We start from the raw sequence: 20,691 nt of genomic DNA, 5'->3' as shown, positions 1-20,691 counted from the left end.
TTTTTTTTTTAATTTATTTCTTTATTGCTAAACTAAAAAGAAAATAATAGTAGAAAAAAACTCAATCACCTTAATCAGCATATGTAAGTCTTAAAAACCTATTCGTTGCTCTGACTGGTTTGAGAGCCTACTTCACTGAGATGCAAAAACAGACTACAAGTAAAACACATAAAAGAGAATGATAAACACTACAAGCATGTCTATTTCTAAGTTCTGTAGTTCTACCTATTCATGTAGCTGCCTTCACTTCTTTAAGTCATTAGCCAAAGGTAAACGCATAAGGAGAAACAGAGACAAAACTGACTGTATGGGAAGAAAATATATTTTAATATTCAAAATATTCTAAGTCACCATGCTGCCTTTTAAAGACAGAATTTGTGTCTCATCTTGATCATGCTGACAAGCATCTCATGGGTATCTGCTTTCACATATGTTGATTGTACAATTTAGTACCTATAGTACTGAAAAGACCTGATGGGAAATGTTACCTTCCAAATTTTGCTGTGTGTATATACATATCCTGTTTAAACCCTCATTCGGCAAGAGATGCAAAAACACTTCTCAATTTCAGCATAAGTGCCCCATGGAATTTTCTCCTGGAAAAATATCACTTTAGATCTGTCAGACAATAACATTTTATTACCTCAAGGATGTTATCTGAACCTGAGGTCTAATATCTAAATGAACTGCAGTTCAGATTATTTGAGATTTAGCAGAAAGACAGAGGAATGGAAAGCTTCCCACTTCCCAGAAGCTTTTTTTTTTTTTTTCCCTCTCCCTGTATTGCTTTCTAAATAAAATCATAATAACTTTACAGCTGTGCTCCTATCCTAACAGAAGGCAGTATTGTTCTTTCCATTGTTGCATGTTATTGGTGACTTCATACTAAAAATGAAGATGGCATTCCTAGGGAACCTTGTGGGATGGCTCAGACAGGAAAAGACTACCCTACTAGATAAAACATTGCCTGGGCACATACACAGCAACTGAGCTGTGAACCTTGCTCATGAACCTTGTGCAGTGATCTAAGCAAAGGCTGAGGGAAAGTGTTTTGGCCTGGCTGCTTATGTTATGAAACATAGGGTGTTGTAGACCAGAAATTTTGAAACTTACATCTGTCACTACCCACCCAGCCCCCAGGCAGAGGTTATACACTACAGTTAAATACAGTGAGGAAAATCATTCATTAATCCAATTGTTGATGGTTGTGTGGTGCATAATATGATCAAATAAGAGTGATGTACGATAAATATGGGTCTATGATCATCAATAGAAGACTTAAAAAATTATATCAGGGAACCGGACATGAAAGAGGCAATTTATGAAGATACCTTTGAAACCTTAGGTCTTGTAAGATTTTCAGCAGGAATGACGGACCAACAGTTTGCATGTCATCAATATGCCACCTTGATGTCAATACTGAGCCCCTTGGAGGCCACAGTATAACGGGCCACCCAGTTAGTGGTGGATTTAGGGGAGACAGATCTCCTAAGGTGTGGAAGGATGGATAACCCAGGGAGGTCATATTTATCTCTCCCTGGGGCACTGTGATCAAAACAGCCACTATGGATCACTGACTCACATAGATCAACGATGGGAGTAGGCGGGTGGAATGCGGAACTGTGATAGAGACCGCTGTGCCAGGAGCCATGAGACAAGCTGCAATCAACCACAAGTTATGGGAAGCGTGCCTTGTGTACTTAGCATGCTGTTTGTACCTCTCTCTATAAACAGATGTTCACAGTTATTAAATGGCTTGGCTACTAGTAACCATATTGGTGTGTTGCCTTGTCCATGCCGTGCCTCAGCTGAATATTGCTCTCCAGGGAACCTTGAACAGTCGCTTGGTGACACTAAGAGCCAGATGCAATGTCAGAGTGATAGGAAGGGTAGGAAGTCCACCCACAATCCTGACACAGGAGACTGGCCTCTATAGTAATTCAATCAGGACCCATCTGGGTCTCTAGAAAACAAATGTTTGATGATCAAATTAGAGTTGGAGTCTAACTTAAAAAGGTAGGACCTGATTAGGCTGTCTCTAGTTTATCTTAACTGTGGAAGCAATTAAATGATATACAAGGATTCCAATTCTCCACCAAGAGGGAAGGAATTAGAATTGTAGTACAAATCCCACAAGAAACGCGGAAGCTGGAAGATTTTATAGTCCCAGTGAAGAAATGGAGGCCTCCTCGGGTGGCCTGAGCAGCCACAGCCAAGCCTTCTGAGGAAAAAGTAGTGGGAACTGCAGAATTAATAGTGTTATGGGGGAGCCAAGATCCCCTGGGACTAGGGCCTCTAGATGAGAGCAGAAGCCTTATATTGAGGTAAGGACTCATGGGTCCTGGAAAAATATCCAATGAGTTATGGTGCTTGTTGATATGGGGGCAGAAACTTCAATTATATGCGGTGTTCTGAGTAAACTCCCAGGTACAAAGGCTATGATAGTTGGGTTCAGGGGACAGATGATCCCTATAGCCCAAAAATGGTTAAAGTCGAGGGTTTAGTGACTCCCACCCCAGGAATATATGGTGTCTATTTGCCTCAGTTCTGGAATATATGTTGGGGATAAACATTCTTTAGGAATTGACACTCCAGACAATTGGAGAACACTGTAACAGCTGCAGGGGTTCTAGGGTATAGTAGGATATTGGCAATACTTTATACTCCATTTAGAGCAGCTGGTAAAACCTTTATATTGACTGACAAAAAAAGGCCATGCATGGGATTGGGGTAGAACGGAAAAAGAAGCTTTTCAACAGGAAACAGTAGCTGTTAAATAGGCCCAGGCACTGGGCATATTTGAGCTAATCCTTCTATGTGAACTAGATGTACATGTAACTCAGGAAGGGTTTGGCTGGGGATTATGGCAGTGCCAGAGTTCTGTCTGAACTCCAATCAGGTTCTGGTCACAGGTTCGGTATGGAGCAGGTGAAAGATATAGTATGATCCAGAAGAAGTTATTAGCTACCTACTCTGCACTGCAGGTGGTAGAACCACTAACACAAACTGCAGAGGTTGTTGTTAAAAAAACCTTACTGATCAAGGGGTAGATAAAAGATCTAACACACATTCCTATGGTGGAGGTGACCCAATCACAAACAGTGGCACACTGTGTTGCCTGTCTTAGCCAAAGAAGCTGCCTGTCACCGTCCCCATTGAAAGAAGAACTGCAAAGGGTACTTGTCCCAGTAACATATCACAGCAAGACACCAGAGAAAATGATAGTGACTTGTCTGGAGAGGAGTTCTGTACCAGAAGGGAAATATCCTATTCCAGAAGATGCCTGATGGATCCAGTGAAGGGAACCCAAGTATATGGTGAGCTGTTGCATGCCATCCCTTGACCAAAATGGTATGATTTGAAGACAGGGATGGATGAAGTAGCCAGTGGACTGAGCTACAAGCTGTGTGGGTGGTTATAACTCAAGAACCAGGTGACAGCGCATTGAATATCTGCACAGAAAGTTGGGCATTCTACCTAGGGCTCATGCTTTGGGTAGTACATTGAGCCACTCAGGACTGGACAATCCATGACTTACCTATCTGGGGCAAAGATAGGTGGGCTGATATATGGAACATGGTTAGACATAGGACAGTACAGGCCTACTGCATCTTTGGTCATCAACCATTGCTATCACCAGACAATGATGAAGCTGACACACTGGCTCAAGTAATATAGCTGAAAAATGCACCAGTGAAAGACATTACCTACTAGCTACATGGAAAATCATGACATGCAGGACAAAAGACCATGTGGGCAGCAGCTAATAAATGGGGACTCCTCATACAGTTTCCAGACATTGTTCAAGCATGTCAGGAATGTGACACCTGCTTGAGAATGAGACTGAGGCCCCTTCTGGAAATGACAGCCCGTCTCTCTAGAGGACACAACCCATTACAGCAGTGGCAGGTTGATTATATAGGTCCCCTTCCTTGATTTGAGGTGGCCAGATATGCCCTAATGTGTGTTGACACAGTGAGTGGACTAATGCAAGCCTATCCTGTACCAAAGACAAATCAAGCCTATACTGTCAAAGCATTAACTATGCTGATGGCATCATACCGGACTCCTTAGGTCACTGAGAGTGAGCAAGGTACACACTTCACAGGTTCAACTGTGCAGAAGCAGGCCAAAGAAAACAATATTGAATGGCAATTCCATTTATCATATAATCTAATGATTAATAGAAATGTATAATGGAATCCTGGAGGCTGCTCTGAAGACAGATTCACAGTCCCTGCAGGGGTAGGTCAAGGGACTCTATGAAACCCTGAAGGACTTGAATGGGAGACCAAGAGATAGCAGACCCAATGCCTTAAAAATGCTGAAAACAACTTTGGCCTCCTCACTTAGGATACAAATGTCAGCTATGAATACCTATCTTAACCCTCATGTTGACTCTGTGAATAATTTTCTGTTCACTGTTCCTGAGGACCTAGAGCCCAGAAAACATAAGGTAAAATGGCCTTGGAAGGTGCAAGTAGGACTAAAGTAATGTGGCCTACTTGCACCTTGGGGGAGATTATTGGAGGCTGGAGGATCGATAACATCGCTGGTAGTCTGTACATGGCCAAGAGAGATAATAGAGGCAGATTAGAACCACTCCCTTTGGTACCTGATACAGTGATATAGCCAAAGATATCATGCCAAAGGGTGTGGTACTAAAGGCCTGGACATGCCATGGTACAAACAGAGGTGTAAAGGTGAACATGGCCTGTATCCTATCATGGAGGACAGACCTACCTCTCCTCACACCAATTAAACTTCTGTATTACTCCCCTCGAGATTGAGTTCATCGGACCAACAGTGGGAGCAACACAACTCCAGTATACTTCAGCGTCCACGAGGAATCATTTTGACATCCAGGGATAAGACTGTTGAAATTCCAGGAACCACCAAAAGCAAACCTGAACTTTTAATGGTCCTTGAAGAATATATGCCTCCTCAAGAAACATCAAGTACTGGCCTGACAAGATTACAAAAGACTGCACCAGAACAAGTCTCAAATTTTTGTTCTTTGACATCTAACATTACTATGGGTATTGTATGTGTATTGTGATGCATGTTATTAATTATATTATGGATTGCCAAAACAGTAAGGGCTTACCCTGACCTCCATAATCATTGGTTCATGCTATGAAGGGGTAGAGTGTATGGGAATTGCTAGATCTGGGCCTGAACTAGTGATTGAACATCAGGTGAGGAGCTGTGGCTAACCCAGGAAACACAGTTGCCAGCAGTGCATCTGAGCAACCATCCTCATTTAAGGGTAAGCAGCTGAAGGAACAGCATCTCTATTTGGAGATTGCACCCTTCTTGAGATTCCACCAGCCTTTGGAAAGAGTAAGCTGTTTTTTCCTGTATAATTTTCTAAACTAAATCATAACTAATACCTTTAAAAGTGTGCTTCTATCCTGGTAGAAGGCACTATCAAATTTTCCATTGCTGCACATTGTCCGTAAACAACAGGTGCTGAATTAGGTATAAACATTCTGGTAAGCCAAGGCGATAAGAATCCCGGCCAGGCATCATAAAGTACTATTATAAATAGTTTTGTAAGAAGTTGGTTGTGCCCATCTACCAGCTAGGAAGATGGGAATCCAAGTAAATTTAATATACTGGAAAACTAGATTGTTCTGTTTATCTGAACTCCATTCATGTTAAGATAGAGTTCACTGAATATTTTGGAAGAATCTCAAGAGAATGAATAACAGAAAAAACAGTCTCTTGTTCCATGGTAATATCATTAGCATAGAAAGATGCAGTAATAAACTTTGCTATCTGCACATTAGTTTATGGTTCTTTCATGTAATTCCTACCAGTCAATTCACCTAACTACTTCTAAGGATAGATTTAGATAATGTCTCAGAATCAAATGCTGAAGTTTTAGGATTTTTTAGCATTTAATTAGCATTAAAAGCTAATGTAAGAAAGTTGGTAAATTGTGGTGTGTAGAATAAGAACTAAGAGAGTAAAGGTTTCCCCAGCAAGTATATGTTGTTACAGATAGTAGGCATAAGTACAGCAAGGCTATGAAATACAAGACACAATTGCAACTAGGTTGTGATTTTAGTTAGTTTAATCCTGCATACCTCCCATTAGGCAGAAGTGAAATTATTTTATTTTTCACATGTAGTTACGTGGAAGGCTGCACACTAGACTTTATAGAAAATTCTCCTTTGCCCGCTTTAAGTAGAAAGTGGTGAAAAAGTGTGCATCTTGCATGTCTAGGACTGCTACAGTCAGAACTCTTCTTACCACTTTGACCTCTACATAAGACCTACAGGTTTGTATGCTGAAGTCTATTAATTCCTTTCATGAGAAGTGAAGAAGAATGTTGTTGTGATATTAGCCTAAAAATAATGGCATTCATTCTACAGGATTCTGTGGCAGATTTCGTATTTTACTCTTACATTCACACATATAATTAGTTTTGTCATGCACTGACTCAAAGAAGTAAGAAAGTATTAAAAGAGATCAAGACTTTCACAAGATGACTAAGCAAAAATAAGGGTCCATATAATGAAAATGAAATAAGACATGAAAACATTGAAAATGTTTCAATGCTTCAAGATAGCTCAACTGTGATATTGGGCTTCATGAAGACAAAAGCATAATGAATATAAAAACAAACGGCTTTCATGGGAATCTTTGATTATTAGCTGAACTGGCTATATTGACTGAAAAGCTTTATTCTGAAGAACATTCAATTCAGCTGATTTCAGAACAAATTCAGTATATAGATAGGCTACTTCTACATCACAGATGCTCAGAAATTTTTGTTGCTGTGGGGGAAGGTCTAGAGCAATTACAACCAGCCTTGTGGTAGTTGTCATGTGTGTTTTCCTTCCAGAATGTAAAGTCAATGAAATCTGAGAAGTTTCATATCCAGATATGGGCATCATTAGTAACAAACTGATGATTTTTTTCTTCCTCATAATATTTGGCTGGTCAACACCAAAGTCTTCCTTGGACTGAAGAAGTACAAGGAAACTTATGAAGAAATATCATGAGTTGTCATTTCTCTCTGTAAAATGAAATTTGGAGTAGACAGAGCTGAGTGAGAAATTATGAAGCTGATAAATACCCGCTTTTCCTAATTACTCTGTACTAGCACCTTAAAAAACATTCTTGTTCGAGAGACTGCAGTATAATTAAAACAATATATAATTCTTTCTTGAATGTTGTTAAAAAATAAGGTAATGAAGCACTAATCTGCAATCTAAAGTATTGTGTTTTCTGCTGAAAAAAAAAGATATATTTTTCATTTTTAAAAATACTCATTTTACAAAACAGAAGTGAATAAAACATAAATAATACCTGTCTTTAAAACATTTCATTTCATTTCCTGCTCAGCTCTATTTCATTAATGGATTAAAAAGAAAAAGAGTTACAAAAATGTCCACTTCCCATATGAAACATTACTCTCTCATTTAATGTACACTAATTAAACAAGCACACTTTTTTTTTTCTGGTTTTTTTAAGTTCCTGTTGATATTATTATGTTTAAAACATATTTTTGCATGCCAAATTGAAAAATGGACATTAAAAAAAAAACAAAAAAAAAACCCTGTAGTTAATTCCGGTCAATGTTATTGATGGAAATTCATATTCCATCAATATTCATATTGATATGAAAGTACAATTTAGAAAAACCATATAATCATAGAATGGTTTGAGTTGAAAGGGAACTTAAAAGATCACCAGTTCCAATTGCCTGCTATGTATGGGCACACTTCTTGCTCGTTGATGTTACTCAAAGCCCTATCCAATCTGTCTTGAACACTTCCAAGGAGTGAAGTGTAGGACACTTTCACAGCTTCTCTGGGCAAATTATTCCAGTAATTCACCACGTGACTTGTAAATAATTTATTTCTTATATCAAAGTTAATTTTACCCCATTTGCATGTAAAAATATCACTCCTTGTCCATGACCTTATAAAAATCTCTTTCCATCCTTCTTGTACGCTCCCTTTGAGTATCAGAAGTCCTCAATAATGTCTCTTCAGAACCTTCTCTTCTCCAGGTAGAATGAGCCCAGTTCTGTCAACTTTTCTTTGTAGAAGAGGTGCTCGAGACCTCCGACCATTTTAGTGGCCCTCCTATAGACCTTCTCCTACAGCTCCATGCCTTCTTGTGCTGTGGGCCCCAGACCTGGATGCAGTACTCTAGATGGGGCCTCATGAGGGTAGAGCAGAGAGGGACAGTTATGTCCCCCATCCTGATAGACAGATTTCTTTTGATTCAGGCTGGGGTGTAATTACCTTTCTGATCTGCAAGAACACATGCTCAGGTCACGTCCAGTATTTTACCCATCAGAACCCACATTCTCTTCTTTCGCAGAGCTGCTCTAAGTCCATTGATCACCAAGTCTGTGCAGATATTTGAAATTGTGTCAACCCACGTGCAGGACTTTTTACTTGGTTTTGTTGAACCTTATGAGGTTCACGTGTGTAAGAGGTCATTCTTTTACACCATTGCCTCAAAGCTTGCTGAGGGACAAGATGAACAAGTTCAAGCAAGTCCTGACCAAGGATTAAGAAATCCTTTGTCTGAAGGGACAACAGATGGACAAGGCCAGGGGCAACGAGAGAGAGATAAGTGGCAACTAAATGGCCAGGAAACAGTCTTTTGTATGGACTTATCTCAAGGGAGACAGTCATCTCAGGGGGTGCTCACATGATGCTTACCCAAGCTCCCAGGAATGTCATGTAGGCAGGGAAGAAGGAGGATAAAAGAAGGTCCAACAACCACGAAGGCAGGTGTCTGACAACAGATTCCTCACGACCTTCTTCTCCCTCCTGGACCTACTCGATACCTGCACCTTCTCGCTGCCCAAGACCGGCCACACTGCTGCTGCTCTCCCCCTGCGCTTTTGCCCCAGACCGTCAAAATGTCATGCAAAGGGACTACTGCTCGATCCTGGTGGTGACTATTCCCGCTTTACGCAATTCTTGCTTCTTCCTATCTTTTCTATCGCTCACCTTCCCTTCCTCATCACCCCAATCCGTAATAGTGTCCGTCCTGCCCTTCCCCATCTCCCTTATTAAGATTTGTAATAAGCTGGTTGGACTAACATCTGGACTGTTGTTTCTTAATTTCACGCCAGGTATAAATATTTCAGAGAACCTCCTCTCCCTCCTATAAATTGGAGCAAGACAACGTGCTCACTCCTCAAGTCTGTCTAAGTCTCTTTGGATACCATCCTTTCCTTCTATGTTATGTCAGCTTGGTATCAACCTTACTGAGGGTGCAATCAGTCTCACTGGCTATTAAAGAACACTAGTCCCTATATATACCCTTGAGGTACATGCACTCATCATTGGTTTCCACTTACTTAGATACTGAGCCATTAACCACAATTCTCTGGAGGAGGCCACCCAGCCAATTCCTTTCTATTGCATCATCCACTCTCCAAATCCTCAACTCTCCAATTTAGAGACAAGGCTTTTGGTATGGGGTTTTGTCAAAGGTCTTACAGAAGTCAGAGTAGATCACACCAGCTGCTTTTCCCTTGTCTACTGGTGCTGTCAGTGTTATCAAAGGCCATCAAATTGGTCAGGCCATCAAATTAGTCAGGCAACATGACTTAAGTCATGATGGCTGTCTCTAATCAATTCCTTATCTTCCATATGCCTTAACATAGAATTAAGGAGGGTCTGTTCCATGATCTTTCTAGGCACATCTGTGTACAGTGAGATAGACTGGTGTGAAGTTCTCTGGGTCTTCCTTTCTACCTGTGATGTTTTCCAGCCCCTGGAGATTTCACCTGGCTGTCATAACTTTTCAAATATAATAGTGAGTGATTCAGCAACTATATTAGCTAGTTCCCTCTGGGCCCTAGGATTTATTAAGCAATTTTATGAAGTGTATGAACTGAAATGAACACGTCCTACCTTCCAGAAGCAGACCTAATCCTCAGTAATTCTTTCACACAGCATTTCCCAAACACTCTTTAGATAAGTAATGAAAGCTGTTCCTTCTCCAATATGATTATGCAGCATGCTTAGAAAATGCCATAGTTTTTTCATACTGGCCTTGTGTTTATAATAGCTTGCAGAGTTTCTTTATTACTAGACTACTCTCAGCTAGGCTGTACATTACTCTCTCCTGTTGAAACCACATGTTTTTGCAAAGAAGACTGAAAGACTTATGGAAGAAAGAAAATAAGAGACCTTGCAGGCAAGGAATGAAATGTCTTCTTTCTTTGCTCAAAATAAAAATATTTGTGGTTTCTTTTCTTTTCTTTTTTTTTTTTTTTTAGTGACTTATTAATCCTCTAACCCTTGCTCGATGATGGAATAAATATTCCAGTATGAATAAATATGCAGCTGCAAATATGATTCTTAAATTTGAAAAAGAGTTTTTTCCAATCTTGAATCCTATGATGCTTTTAAACAATACCAACAAAATTGTTATCAACTGAAAACACTTACCTGATGAGATATCTATTTGATTCTTCTTGATTTGGGTAACATTGATATGAACGCTGACCTTGCCTTCATTAATGTCAATCTCAACATTGCCCAGGTCATCTGCAAAGTTGCTGAAAACAAGAAGTCCGTTGGGGTTCCAGGTTCGGAAAAGGAAACTGACTGAAAACACATCCTGGCTTGGGCGTCCAGGAACTTCAAGGTAACTGGTGGCATTGAAAAAGACAGGCACTGTACGTGGCTCCACACACGAAAAACTTAAATTTCCCTGGGTAAAACACACACACACACACAAACAAAAACATAAGTAAAATTGTAAGATTCCACTAAATTCATAGACAGCTCTAGAAAAGTATTCTAGGTTTCATTTAATTCAGAGTTTACTGTAGTCAAAATAAAAATGTAAAAAATATAAAATGTAAAAATGTATTATTAATATCATTACTGTTATTATTTTTATGTATTTGTTGATATTTCTGTTTTTCCTACGGGCTTGTGCCAAAGAAGTGGCTTAATTATATTTTGCACTGTATGTATGTGTAGTAAGATGCACACCGTGCCCTTTAAATTGTCATCTAAGATAAACCTTGCATGAAAACTTAAATATTCCCATTTCAAAGAAGAAGAAATGAATCAGAGAGAAACTTGAACCTATTCATAGTCACCAAAGATACCTGTAAGAGGGAAGAGCTCATATTTTCATGAAAATGAAGTTGTTTCCAAAATATCTGTAAATAAACAAGTCAGTGTACAGATACAATGTGTGAGGTTGTAAAAGAAATACATATAACAACTTGTTAGCAACTGTCTTTTCTGTTATGTTTTCTGCTGGATAATATTAATAAAGCAAATGCAGTAATTCATGAAGCTGAATGATTTGGAGTAGCAGACCATGAACAGTATCTAATAATTGTGATCATTCAGTCATTTCCTTTGTAGAAGAATTTGGAGTTTGCACTCTGTAAAATTTCACTCCAAGGGAAACTGACAAAAATCTAGTCAACTATCCTGAATTTAAAAGCTTTAAAATATATCTGTAAATAAGACAGGAGCTATAGACATGAAATATTCACTCAGGTTCTAATGTCTTTTCTCATGAGAGAGGACAACACCAAGCCATATTGTAGGCATGATTTTTTTTTTCCTTTGTGATAATAATGTGTAGCTCTTACTTTATTACTTTATAACATAATGCATTTACCTAAAGCAATCTCTCTCTAGAACTGACTTGTTAATTAATCAGTACATAGTACACAAAGACTTCTTCTATTGAAGAACAGCTCTACTATGTGGCAAAGTGGACTGTGTTTTATGGTTGGGTCTTCTGATGTACTTTGGCAAACTGATATTCTGTGGTAATCAGGGCAGCAGTTCTGTTGCTTTATATTTCCACATTAAATATTAAGGACTGAACAACATTGTCAGAGGTTCTTAGATGTTTAGATATAGCATTCATCTGAGTACTGTTTAGAATTCCAGTAGGAGTCACATAGTCACATACTCAGATATCATTGTTAGCATGTAAATATTTTAAACTCAACCCTACTGACTTCTTACATTTCACTCTTATGTCCTTTTCCTTTCTCTTTTAAATTTATTTATTTATTTTTTCCCTTTAGCTTCATTTTCTCTACTTTTTTACTTTACTGAAAATTCACCTTGAGGGAAGTTAAAAGATTTTGAAGCCAGACAGTAAGTTTGTAAAATCTGTGTGAGGATGTCCTAAATAAATCTTTTTAGAGGTACTTGTTTTCAACTGGAGCATTTAATCTGTAATATGAGTTAGAGAAATGGCAACCACTTTTTCAGTAAAATCAAAGGACCTCCCTTTAGCTGCTCTGACAATCTGCTTGAATTTTTTTTTTTTCAGTCTAAAAGTAGCCCAGATATATATATATATATATTTTTTTTTTCCAGCTTACTAAGCAGTATGTCCAAGTAGGTAACACATTCATTTGGATACTGTTAATCTGAGCGTTTCCAAATGTTCCATACGTATTTCTTTATTCAACCCTAGACTGTAACACACAGAAAACAAACAAACAAACAAAAAAAACCTCTAGGGATAAACTGAAATGCCATTTGTAATCATTTATTAACATTTTCAGTATAATATTCACCTTAGGAGTAAGAAAATTTATTCTGTTTCCGTGCTGGGGAAGTCCTACATAGACACAGAGAGCAGCAGCATTTTGTAAGTGCTGGCACCTTATGGTTCAGTTACAGACACCAGCCACAGATGTCTCTGAGTAGCACTCAGAGAGCACTTTGTTAAACATCTGTAAGTTTTTCTTAAAGCATTGTTAATATGAGGTACTTACAACTTACACATAAGAAGAAGGCTATCATATCCAATTGACGCTCTCAAGGAATCCTGATGCATAAGATACTTGCACACAAAACACTTGCTTAGGCTGATGGTGCAAAATGTATTCAATTTTTTTATTTTTTTTTAATTTTTTAATTTGTATTTATTTTATTTTATTTTATTACATCAGCGAGCTTATTTACCATACTCTAACCACATAAAAGCTTTTTGAAGAAGTAACACAGAATTCTAATTTCTCTGTTATCTGAAACTGTATTTTCCCTGCTGAGCCACTTAGATTAATCTGAACTGAATTACCAGTTCCCAATTCAACTGTACTTCACAAGAATTCCTCTTTTAAACAAAGCCCATTGGATACAGATTACTCACTAGATCTAGCTAAAAGTTAGAGCTAATCTGCAGGTTTTCTGTAAAAGAATCCCTGTTTTTCAAAGAGCAAGAGATTATTTTGTATAGATTCAGAATAATTTGCTGAATAGCTCTGTGGGCAATGAGGCACGCAAATCAGACATCTAGTGTGTATTTATACTGAAGTATGTGCATTTATATTGAAACTGTTGGTCATATTAAAAATTACTTGTAACACATTGGAAGGGAAATTGTGAAAATATCTTAATTTGGGCAGTTTGAACTTTTCATCACGATCCTTGTCTTGCAAACTACCTTCAAATTTACCTTTTATAAATCAATTTTGCTTTCAGATGTTATCCTTTGTGGTAATACAACCAGTCTTAAAACTTTTCCCAATTTGTTGTTATACTGGCTGAAAATATATCTTGTAAAAGAGAGATAATGCATTTACTAAAACTACAATAATTGCTATATCAGAGTGGATCATACAGTAAAGGCAATAAAACTCTGCGTAATAGCTGTCAGGTTATTTCTTTATTTTTCTCAAATAGTTATTTGAGCATAACATACTATAAATAATTTAAAGAAAATGCTTATCTTAAATTTATACAATTGCACTCAGTAATCCATGGAAGAGCAGCCACTGAAGTGGGAGGATCATAAGCCTAATGTATGTGAAGAGAAAGAGTGACAAATTTGATTCTTCTCAGCATTTTTCTGTTACAGATTTTGAGAAAGTCCTACAGAACTTGTTAGATTTTAGTACTTGTAAACATAAATAAAACACACATTAAAAAAAAAAAAAACCATACATAAGCTTATTATTTTCAATAGCATAGAAAATATGGATTGGAAGACTTGTGTGCATGTTCTTTTTTCCTGTCTTAGACCTGAATAAAGCTGTAAACAAAAGTTAGAAATTGATGCTTTAGTAAGTCACTGCCAATTCTTGTTTGCAAGTTCATCTGGGAGAAAATTTGATACTCTGATTTTTTCCTCATTGTCCTTCTCTCCCCTACTCTCCTTTTCGTGTATGTTTATTATTTGCCTCATTTCTGTGAAAACAAATCAGGACTCCATTAATAAGAGCAAAAACTGTTTAATGCCATCCACCTTATTCAGTCTCCTCAAAGGTTTGCTGCTGCCACTTATTCTGTCTCAGAGAACTACAAAAATGTTTGTTCCATATTGTTACTCTCTAAAGATAAAATTAATAAATTGCTTAATTAGATGCTGAAAGACTCTTAGTGGTGCATTTATGATCATAACATCTATGTTTGTGAGACCTAAGGATTTTTATTAATTCTGTTTTTGTTCTGTGTGAAATGAAGATTAACTTAGATTTTCTGGACATCCTCATTATATAAATTTAATTTGTTCACTCCTTTTCATTGTATGACTTCTGAAATCTGACAGTAAGAACATTTTTCTTTTTGACTCAAGCCTCTTTTTTTATTCTTCCACCTGTTTTTGTTTGTTTGTTTGTTTTCCCTATGATACTTCTTATAACCTTATCAATTACTTTGCTTGTGTTCCATTTCATTACATGTTATTTGTTTTTGCTTTTTGTCTAGGGCACAGTATGTCTACTATTATGCATCTGCACAGTTCCTACAATGGAGCTTTGATCCTGGTTGGATTACTTAAGTGCCAACATCATAAACATGATTAACAACAGTAGTTTCAATTTAGTATTTTTCATGCTAAATCAAGCTCAAAACTAGAAGAAAAACATTTTTGTAAGAAACATAAGAATTCATGTTGATTTAATTAGTGAAACTAATTTTGTTTTTGAACTGTGGAAGCAATTTAAGTAATTCACCCGAAAGCAAAGGTCACTTGTATTTTTATATTCTCAGAAGTGGAAATCAAGAGGATCATCAGATTAAACTAGCTTGCCACAGCTTAGTGGTGAACCACTAACACTGCCAAACCTATATACATAGATTTTGCTTTAATGTTACAGGTAACGGAATTTAATCAACTAACAAACAGAACAAACAGAAAATTTACATCCAAATAAACCAGAAAGAGGATTTTATAGACACTCTACAGAACTGTTAGCTGTGGTATGCTTTTGAAAGGCTGGGATTTGACCTACAGAAATCTCTTAAGTTGCACGTCCATCCAAGAAGAGTTATTGCACTTTATTTCTACTGTATATGTTTATCTTATATCTTATTCTTCCTTATTGTTATGTATTATGCATAATACATAAAGAAAAAAAAAAAACTATACATATTGTGAGCAGGACTTTGTGAAGGCTGCAGTATTGTACAGAAGAAAGCCTTGAACAGACCCATCTCAAATTCAGAGTAATAATGCATTTATTTCCTAACCACATTGCTCATTTAATCCACCAACTAGGAACACCTAGATCCTTGAAAATATAGAAATTAAAGTACTTTCCTAATCAGCCCTTACAGAAAGACACAAGTTTAAACATGAAAGCAACTATGAATGCTTTGGCAAGAGAAAAAAAATATAGAATATAAGGTTAATAATCTCTGTAATGTTAATAAATCTAACAACAGTTTTGAGGTTTAATATCTTGATGCTTTAAAGAGCTCCCATAAAATGGCTCTCAGACATCTCTTTCCAATGATTTTGCACACCCATACAATATACTTGCCCTGTAGGGATGGAAGATACCAGGATTTAGAGCCTTGACATGCTGCAATTGATTTAACAATAAATATTGTCTATCCTGGCTTCTGGGTTATACGGAAGGAAAGCAAAAGTGTATTTATTGATCTAGTGGTTTTCTTCTAAAAAAAGCATTCATCTGACGCTGAAGGCTAATTCTGGAAAGCTGAAACAAATCCCAGCAGAAAACAGTTCCCAGATAAATAAAATAAAATCATAAAATTATGTACAATTAAATATTTAGGCATGTAAAAAACTTTGTTTTGTATATTATATGTTCTCAGTACATCTGCCACACACACTCACAAACTTTCCTTAGAAAGAGAAGCAGGAGTTCAGAAGTTTAAATGATGATAAAGTTATGTTCTTACCACATTAGAAGGTTCCAATTTCTTCCTTTTAGCAAGGTCAGTGATATTATTGCCATTGTAGTTGATGCTCTCCATACAGCCTTTGAAATTTTTCCTACTGTTAGAACTTGGCTTCCCAGAAAAAGGCATGCCTCCAAAGGTTATCTTTGAATGTATCAGAAAATGAAAGACAGTTACTGGAGGATAAAGGCTTAGAGTTCTTGCTTACTAGAAAAAGAAAGTATTGAACAAGTACTGGAAAAGCAGGAAAAAGTCTATGATGAAGTCATGACTGCAAATATTTTTTGGTGGTAAATCCTATCTGTTATTAGGTTTTCCCAAATAAAGAGAAAATGTATCACAGTTACTCACATGTGGACTGATCTGATCACTACTGTTCAGTACCTGTTCAAATAACTAACCTGTATCAAATAACTAACAGATTAATCAGATAGCTAGCCTGACTTGAATCGTTCACTCAGCTCTAAATGTGTGCCAGAGCTTGGACTACAACGTAGCAGTTGTGGACTTCAATACGATGTATTTGCTTCCTATAATACTTACATATTTATTTTATCTAGCAGAATTTTACAGAATCACATAATTCAAAAAACTATCTCCTGTTAAACAGGCTCACCTTCCACTATTGAGAACGCAATTTCATCACGTAAGTTAGGGTCAATAAGAAATTACCACATAATTTAGTAGTCCAAAAAAGAAATATTTATTTATTTATGACCAATTTAATTACCCTGGGTTACTCAGAGACTGTAGTGCTAAGAAAAAATAAATATTTTACAAACTGGAATTGCTCATTTCTCCCTGTTACTCTATAGAGACTACACAGGTCTCTATACTATCAGCACCTCTCTGAAATGTTTGGAAGTGAATAAAAGCTACACTCTTTCATAAATATTTTGCAGCCCAAATGTGAAGAATAAAGGATTGATGAGATTTGTCTTTGCAATCTTTTTTAAGTATTTGTATCAAATATATTAAGGCATAAATAGTGATTACAACTAGAATTCCTAGCTCAAGAAAGCTCACAAAAATTTCTACTTGCAGTCTCCTGCTGAGGTTTGGTAGAGCCAAGCCTTCAAATATAATTCATTGTTAGCCCCACTGGTTATTACTGATAGCATGAAAATGCAACTCAAGGGACCTATTTTCTATTTTAAAAGTAAGAGACATTGGCTTTGCATACAAGAACTATATTGTTTTGACTACTCCACTGAAAGCTAAGGTTTTTATAAATAGTACACACCAGGTACATAAATACTTTGCATGCATGTCCTCAGATGTTCTACGTTAATTTGACTTGACTTTGAGAAAAAAGCACAAATGGAGAATGTAATTGTAATATTTTATTGTTGTCAAATGGTCTTTTTGGGATTTTGGCAAAAACAGCTTTGGCAACACATTGGTGTTTTAGCTTTTGCTGAACTGTGCTTACACAGCGTCAAAGACTTTAAAGTTTCCTGTGTTCACCTACCAGCGAGTAGACTGGGGGTGCATAAAAAAGTTGGGATGGGACACAGTCAGGACAACTGACCCCACTTGATCAAGGAGATATCCTATACCACTTGACATTGTGCTCAGTTACAATCTGAGTGAAGGTAGGAGGAAAGTGGGGATGTTTAGAGTTACAGTGTTTTGTATGAAATTTTTTTTTGATTCATTGAGATTTACCAGCTATAGATTAACTTATCACAAGGGCAAAGTATTTAAATGTAGTTTAACATCCAAACTCAGTGAGTTAATTGAGAGGAAAGGATGGAGAACTCAAGGCTCTACCTTTCATGTGAACCACAGAATATGTCTTCATACACATTAAAACAATTTCCATTAAACATGAGAAGATCTATGTACATGGAGATTGAAATGTACCTTTGGGAACTGCCAATGAGGTCTCTAAATGCCAAGGAAGAGAAAAAACTGCATCTCCTGGATTCCGTTCTCATTGCTCATAATGTATTTATTAGGTACATATACTACATAGATATAAGTAAATTGGCTTATAGCACCCTGTCTATCATTTTCTGTTGTTCAATCAATTGAAAATCTTCAATAAAATCAACTTAAATGACTTTCCAGTAGCACAGTTCATATCTTCTATGTCCAATTAGTGTCCCAACACTCTGACAAGTCAGTCACTCCCTGTAGTTATGTATCATCCATGAATTTACTGAGGGCGCATTCTATCCCATCATCCAGATGAATGAATGACGATGTTAAACAGGACTGAGCCCACAACTCAACCCTGAGGTATTCTGATTATTTCTTGTCTCCAATTACAATTTACTGTCCACTGCCCTCTGTGTCTGATCATTCAGACAGTTTTGGATCCACCTCACAATCTGCTCATCCACTCCATATACTTCAACAGCTTCTCTGCGAGGATATTATGGGAGACAGATGTCAAAGGCATTAATGTAGTCCACATAGGCAATATGGTCTGTTCTCCCCTCATCCATTAGGCTCACCATTTCATCACATAAGTTCGTCAGGTTGGTCAAGCATGACTTCACCTGGGTGAAACCATGCTGACAGCATCTGTTGATTTTCTTGTCCTTCATGTGCCTGGAAACAGTTTCCAGGATTAGCTATTCATTCACCTTCCCAGGGATCAAGGGAAACCTCACTGGCCTGTAATTCTCTGACCCCATCCTATCCATCCTGAAGGCAGGAATAATTTTTACTTTTTTTCAGTCTTCAGGCACTTCTTGAAAAAGATTATCAAGAAGGACATCACAATGACAGCATTCATGAGTGTGTCACATCAGGGCCTGTGGTCTTATAAGTGTATGATTTTCTCAAATATTCCATAATCTGATCCTCTTCTACCAAGAGTACACGTTCCTTTCTCCAGTTTCTTCCCTCAGGTCTTTAGAACAGCTTTTTAGGCTAAGAGCAAGTGTAGTGTAGTGTAGTTTCTCATCAACACTTGTGGGCATTAACTGACTGATCAAACAAAAGGTTTTTTGGATTTTTTTTTTAACTCTTTACAGTTCCTTTATAGAAAGACGTTAGTGATGGTGCATTTGTGATAAAATAAGGAAGTACTTGCCTAAGAAGAGCAAGATCATTGATAAATAAAAAAGTTCTAATATGCTTCCTTTGCTACAAATTTATATTAGCCGTCACTAAAAAACAATTCTGTCTGATTCAAGTGAAAAATGTACACCTGAAAGTAATAGCAGATGGTATGATTTTTTTATAATCAATTCTGTGCTTACAGCAGCTGCTTAGCTAAAGTGTACCCTAACTTCACTGAATTACAAACATCTCCCATTTTAAAACAAAAGATTAAGATGAGCCTTCTAACACATGAGATCTGCCATGGTTTTATTACTTTTGGTTATCAGTATTCTACATCATAACATCATATACTGCACTTGGAGTTAAAGAGTTATTGCTTCAGTTCCAGGTATCTGTCCCAGAAGAGAAGAAGAACTACATACCCCAGAGGACTTTGTGTTCAGAGAAGAGATAAGATCCCTAGCAAAGTCATGGGACCTTGCTCTCTTCAATTCTATTTGTCACAACTGCACATCTTGCCTCAGCATTAAAGTAAGGCCTTCAGTTTTCAGACATACTCTCTCATTATATTTGAATTATTAGCTTCAATTCTAACTACATTGTAGTATATTGTATTATACTGTGTTATCTTGCATTCCAATATCTTATTTAGTAAATTAGTTTGTTTCTTCTCAGATCATTGTAGTTATTTTGTTTTAGGCCATCTCTCTATCCTTTTCCATTATCCCTTTCCAGGGCACGGATCCGTGGGTCCCTCCTCCCCTCTAGTTCTGGAACTGGGCCAAATCAGCCCATAAACTGTTGACAAGATCTGGTAGCAAGGATCTGATGAAGGGAAACTAAATTTATACATAGGGGAATAAATTATTTGAAAGAAATGTAAGGAAAAAATGTTATTTAAATATATATATATTATAAAAAAATAATTACATCGATTTTCTCTTCCCATTAGACTTTTCTTTATAAAGTCAATTTGAATGAAAATGTTTAGATTTCACCATCTACCTCGTAATCCAGGTCCAGATAATCAAATTCTCCATTGGTTCTGAAATGCTGAATGCGTCTATCCAGGGTGAGATTGATGTTTCTCCCGTGGCGCTCTATGATGATGGAGTGCCAATGGTGATCATCTAAGAGACTGCCAGTCATCACAGATGTGTGGCCATAAATAGAGCCAAGCTGGTTGCTACCTAAAATAAGAATAGAAACAAAAGCAATTTTCATTTAATGTCAGCTAGGCAAACATTTTCCTCTTACTCTGTCAATACTTCACCTGAATCATGTCAGACACACAAGAGGCTGGAGGAAGTCAATATACTATGAAGATAAGATCTACCATGTGGACATTTGATGCTATAAAAATACAAATAGCTAGATCAAATGCATCAGTAATCACATTAATGAACTGTGTAAATATTTGTCATAGTAGGTATATGAAGGTGTACCAGGGAAGCAATAGCTACTTTCCATTGCAAAGTTGTATTCAACTAAGGGTTTTCTGTGTTTTAATTCCTACAGTACTGAAATAAAGAGCTGTTACTCT

At 37.1% G+C, this 20,691-nt stretch overlaps 1 protein-coding gene across 4 annotated transcripts in view; it reads right to left on the bottom strand.

Moving 5' to 3' along the window:
- The window catches only part of CNTNAP2 (contactin associated protein 2), a 909,905-nt gene that overhangs the window by 465,676 nt on the left and 423,538 nt on the right, over window positions 1-20,691 (bottom strand). For all 4 annotated transcript variants that reach the window (XM_025147595.3, XM_025147597.3, XM_025147596.3 and 1 more), the window contains 3 exons: window positions 20,154-20,338; window positions 16,131-16,274; window positions 10,437-10,701 (listed from right to left, as the gene is read on the bottom strand). In XM_025147595.3, coding sequence (XP_025003363.2) covers window positions 10,437-10,701; window positions 16,131-16,274; window positions 20,154-20,338 — 594 coding nt within the window. The remainder of the gene's footprint in view (window positions 1-10,436; window positions 10,702-16,130; window positions 16,275-20,153; window positions 20,339-20,691) is intronic.

The sequence above is a fragment of the Gallus gallus genome, chromosome 2 (genome assembly GCF_016699485.2).
Source record: "Gallus gallus isolate bGalGal1 chromosome 2, bGalGal1.mat.broiler.GRCg7b, whole genome shotgun sequence".
Classification (NCBI taxonomy): domain Eukaryota; kingdom Metazoa; phylum Chordata; class Aves; order Galliformes; family Phasianidae; genus Gallus; species Gallus gallus.
Note: the sequence above shows the minus strand (reverse complement) of the source record. Positions and strands in the feature narration are given on the sequence as shown.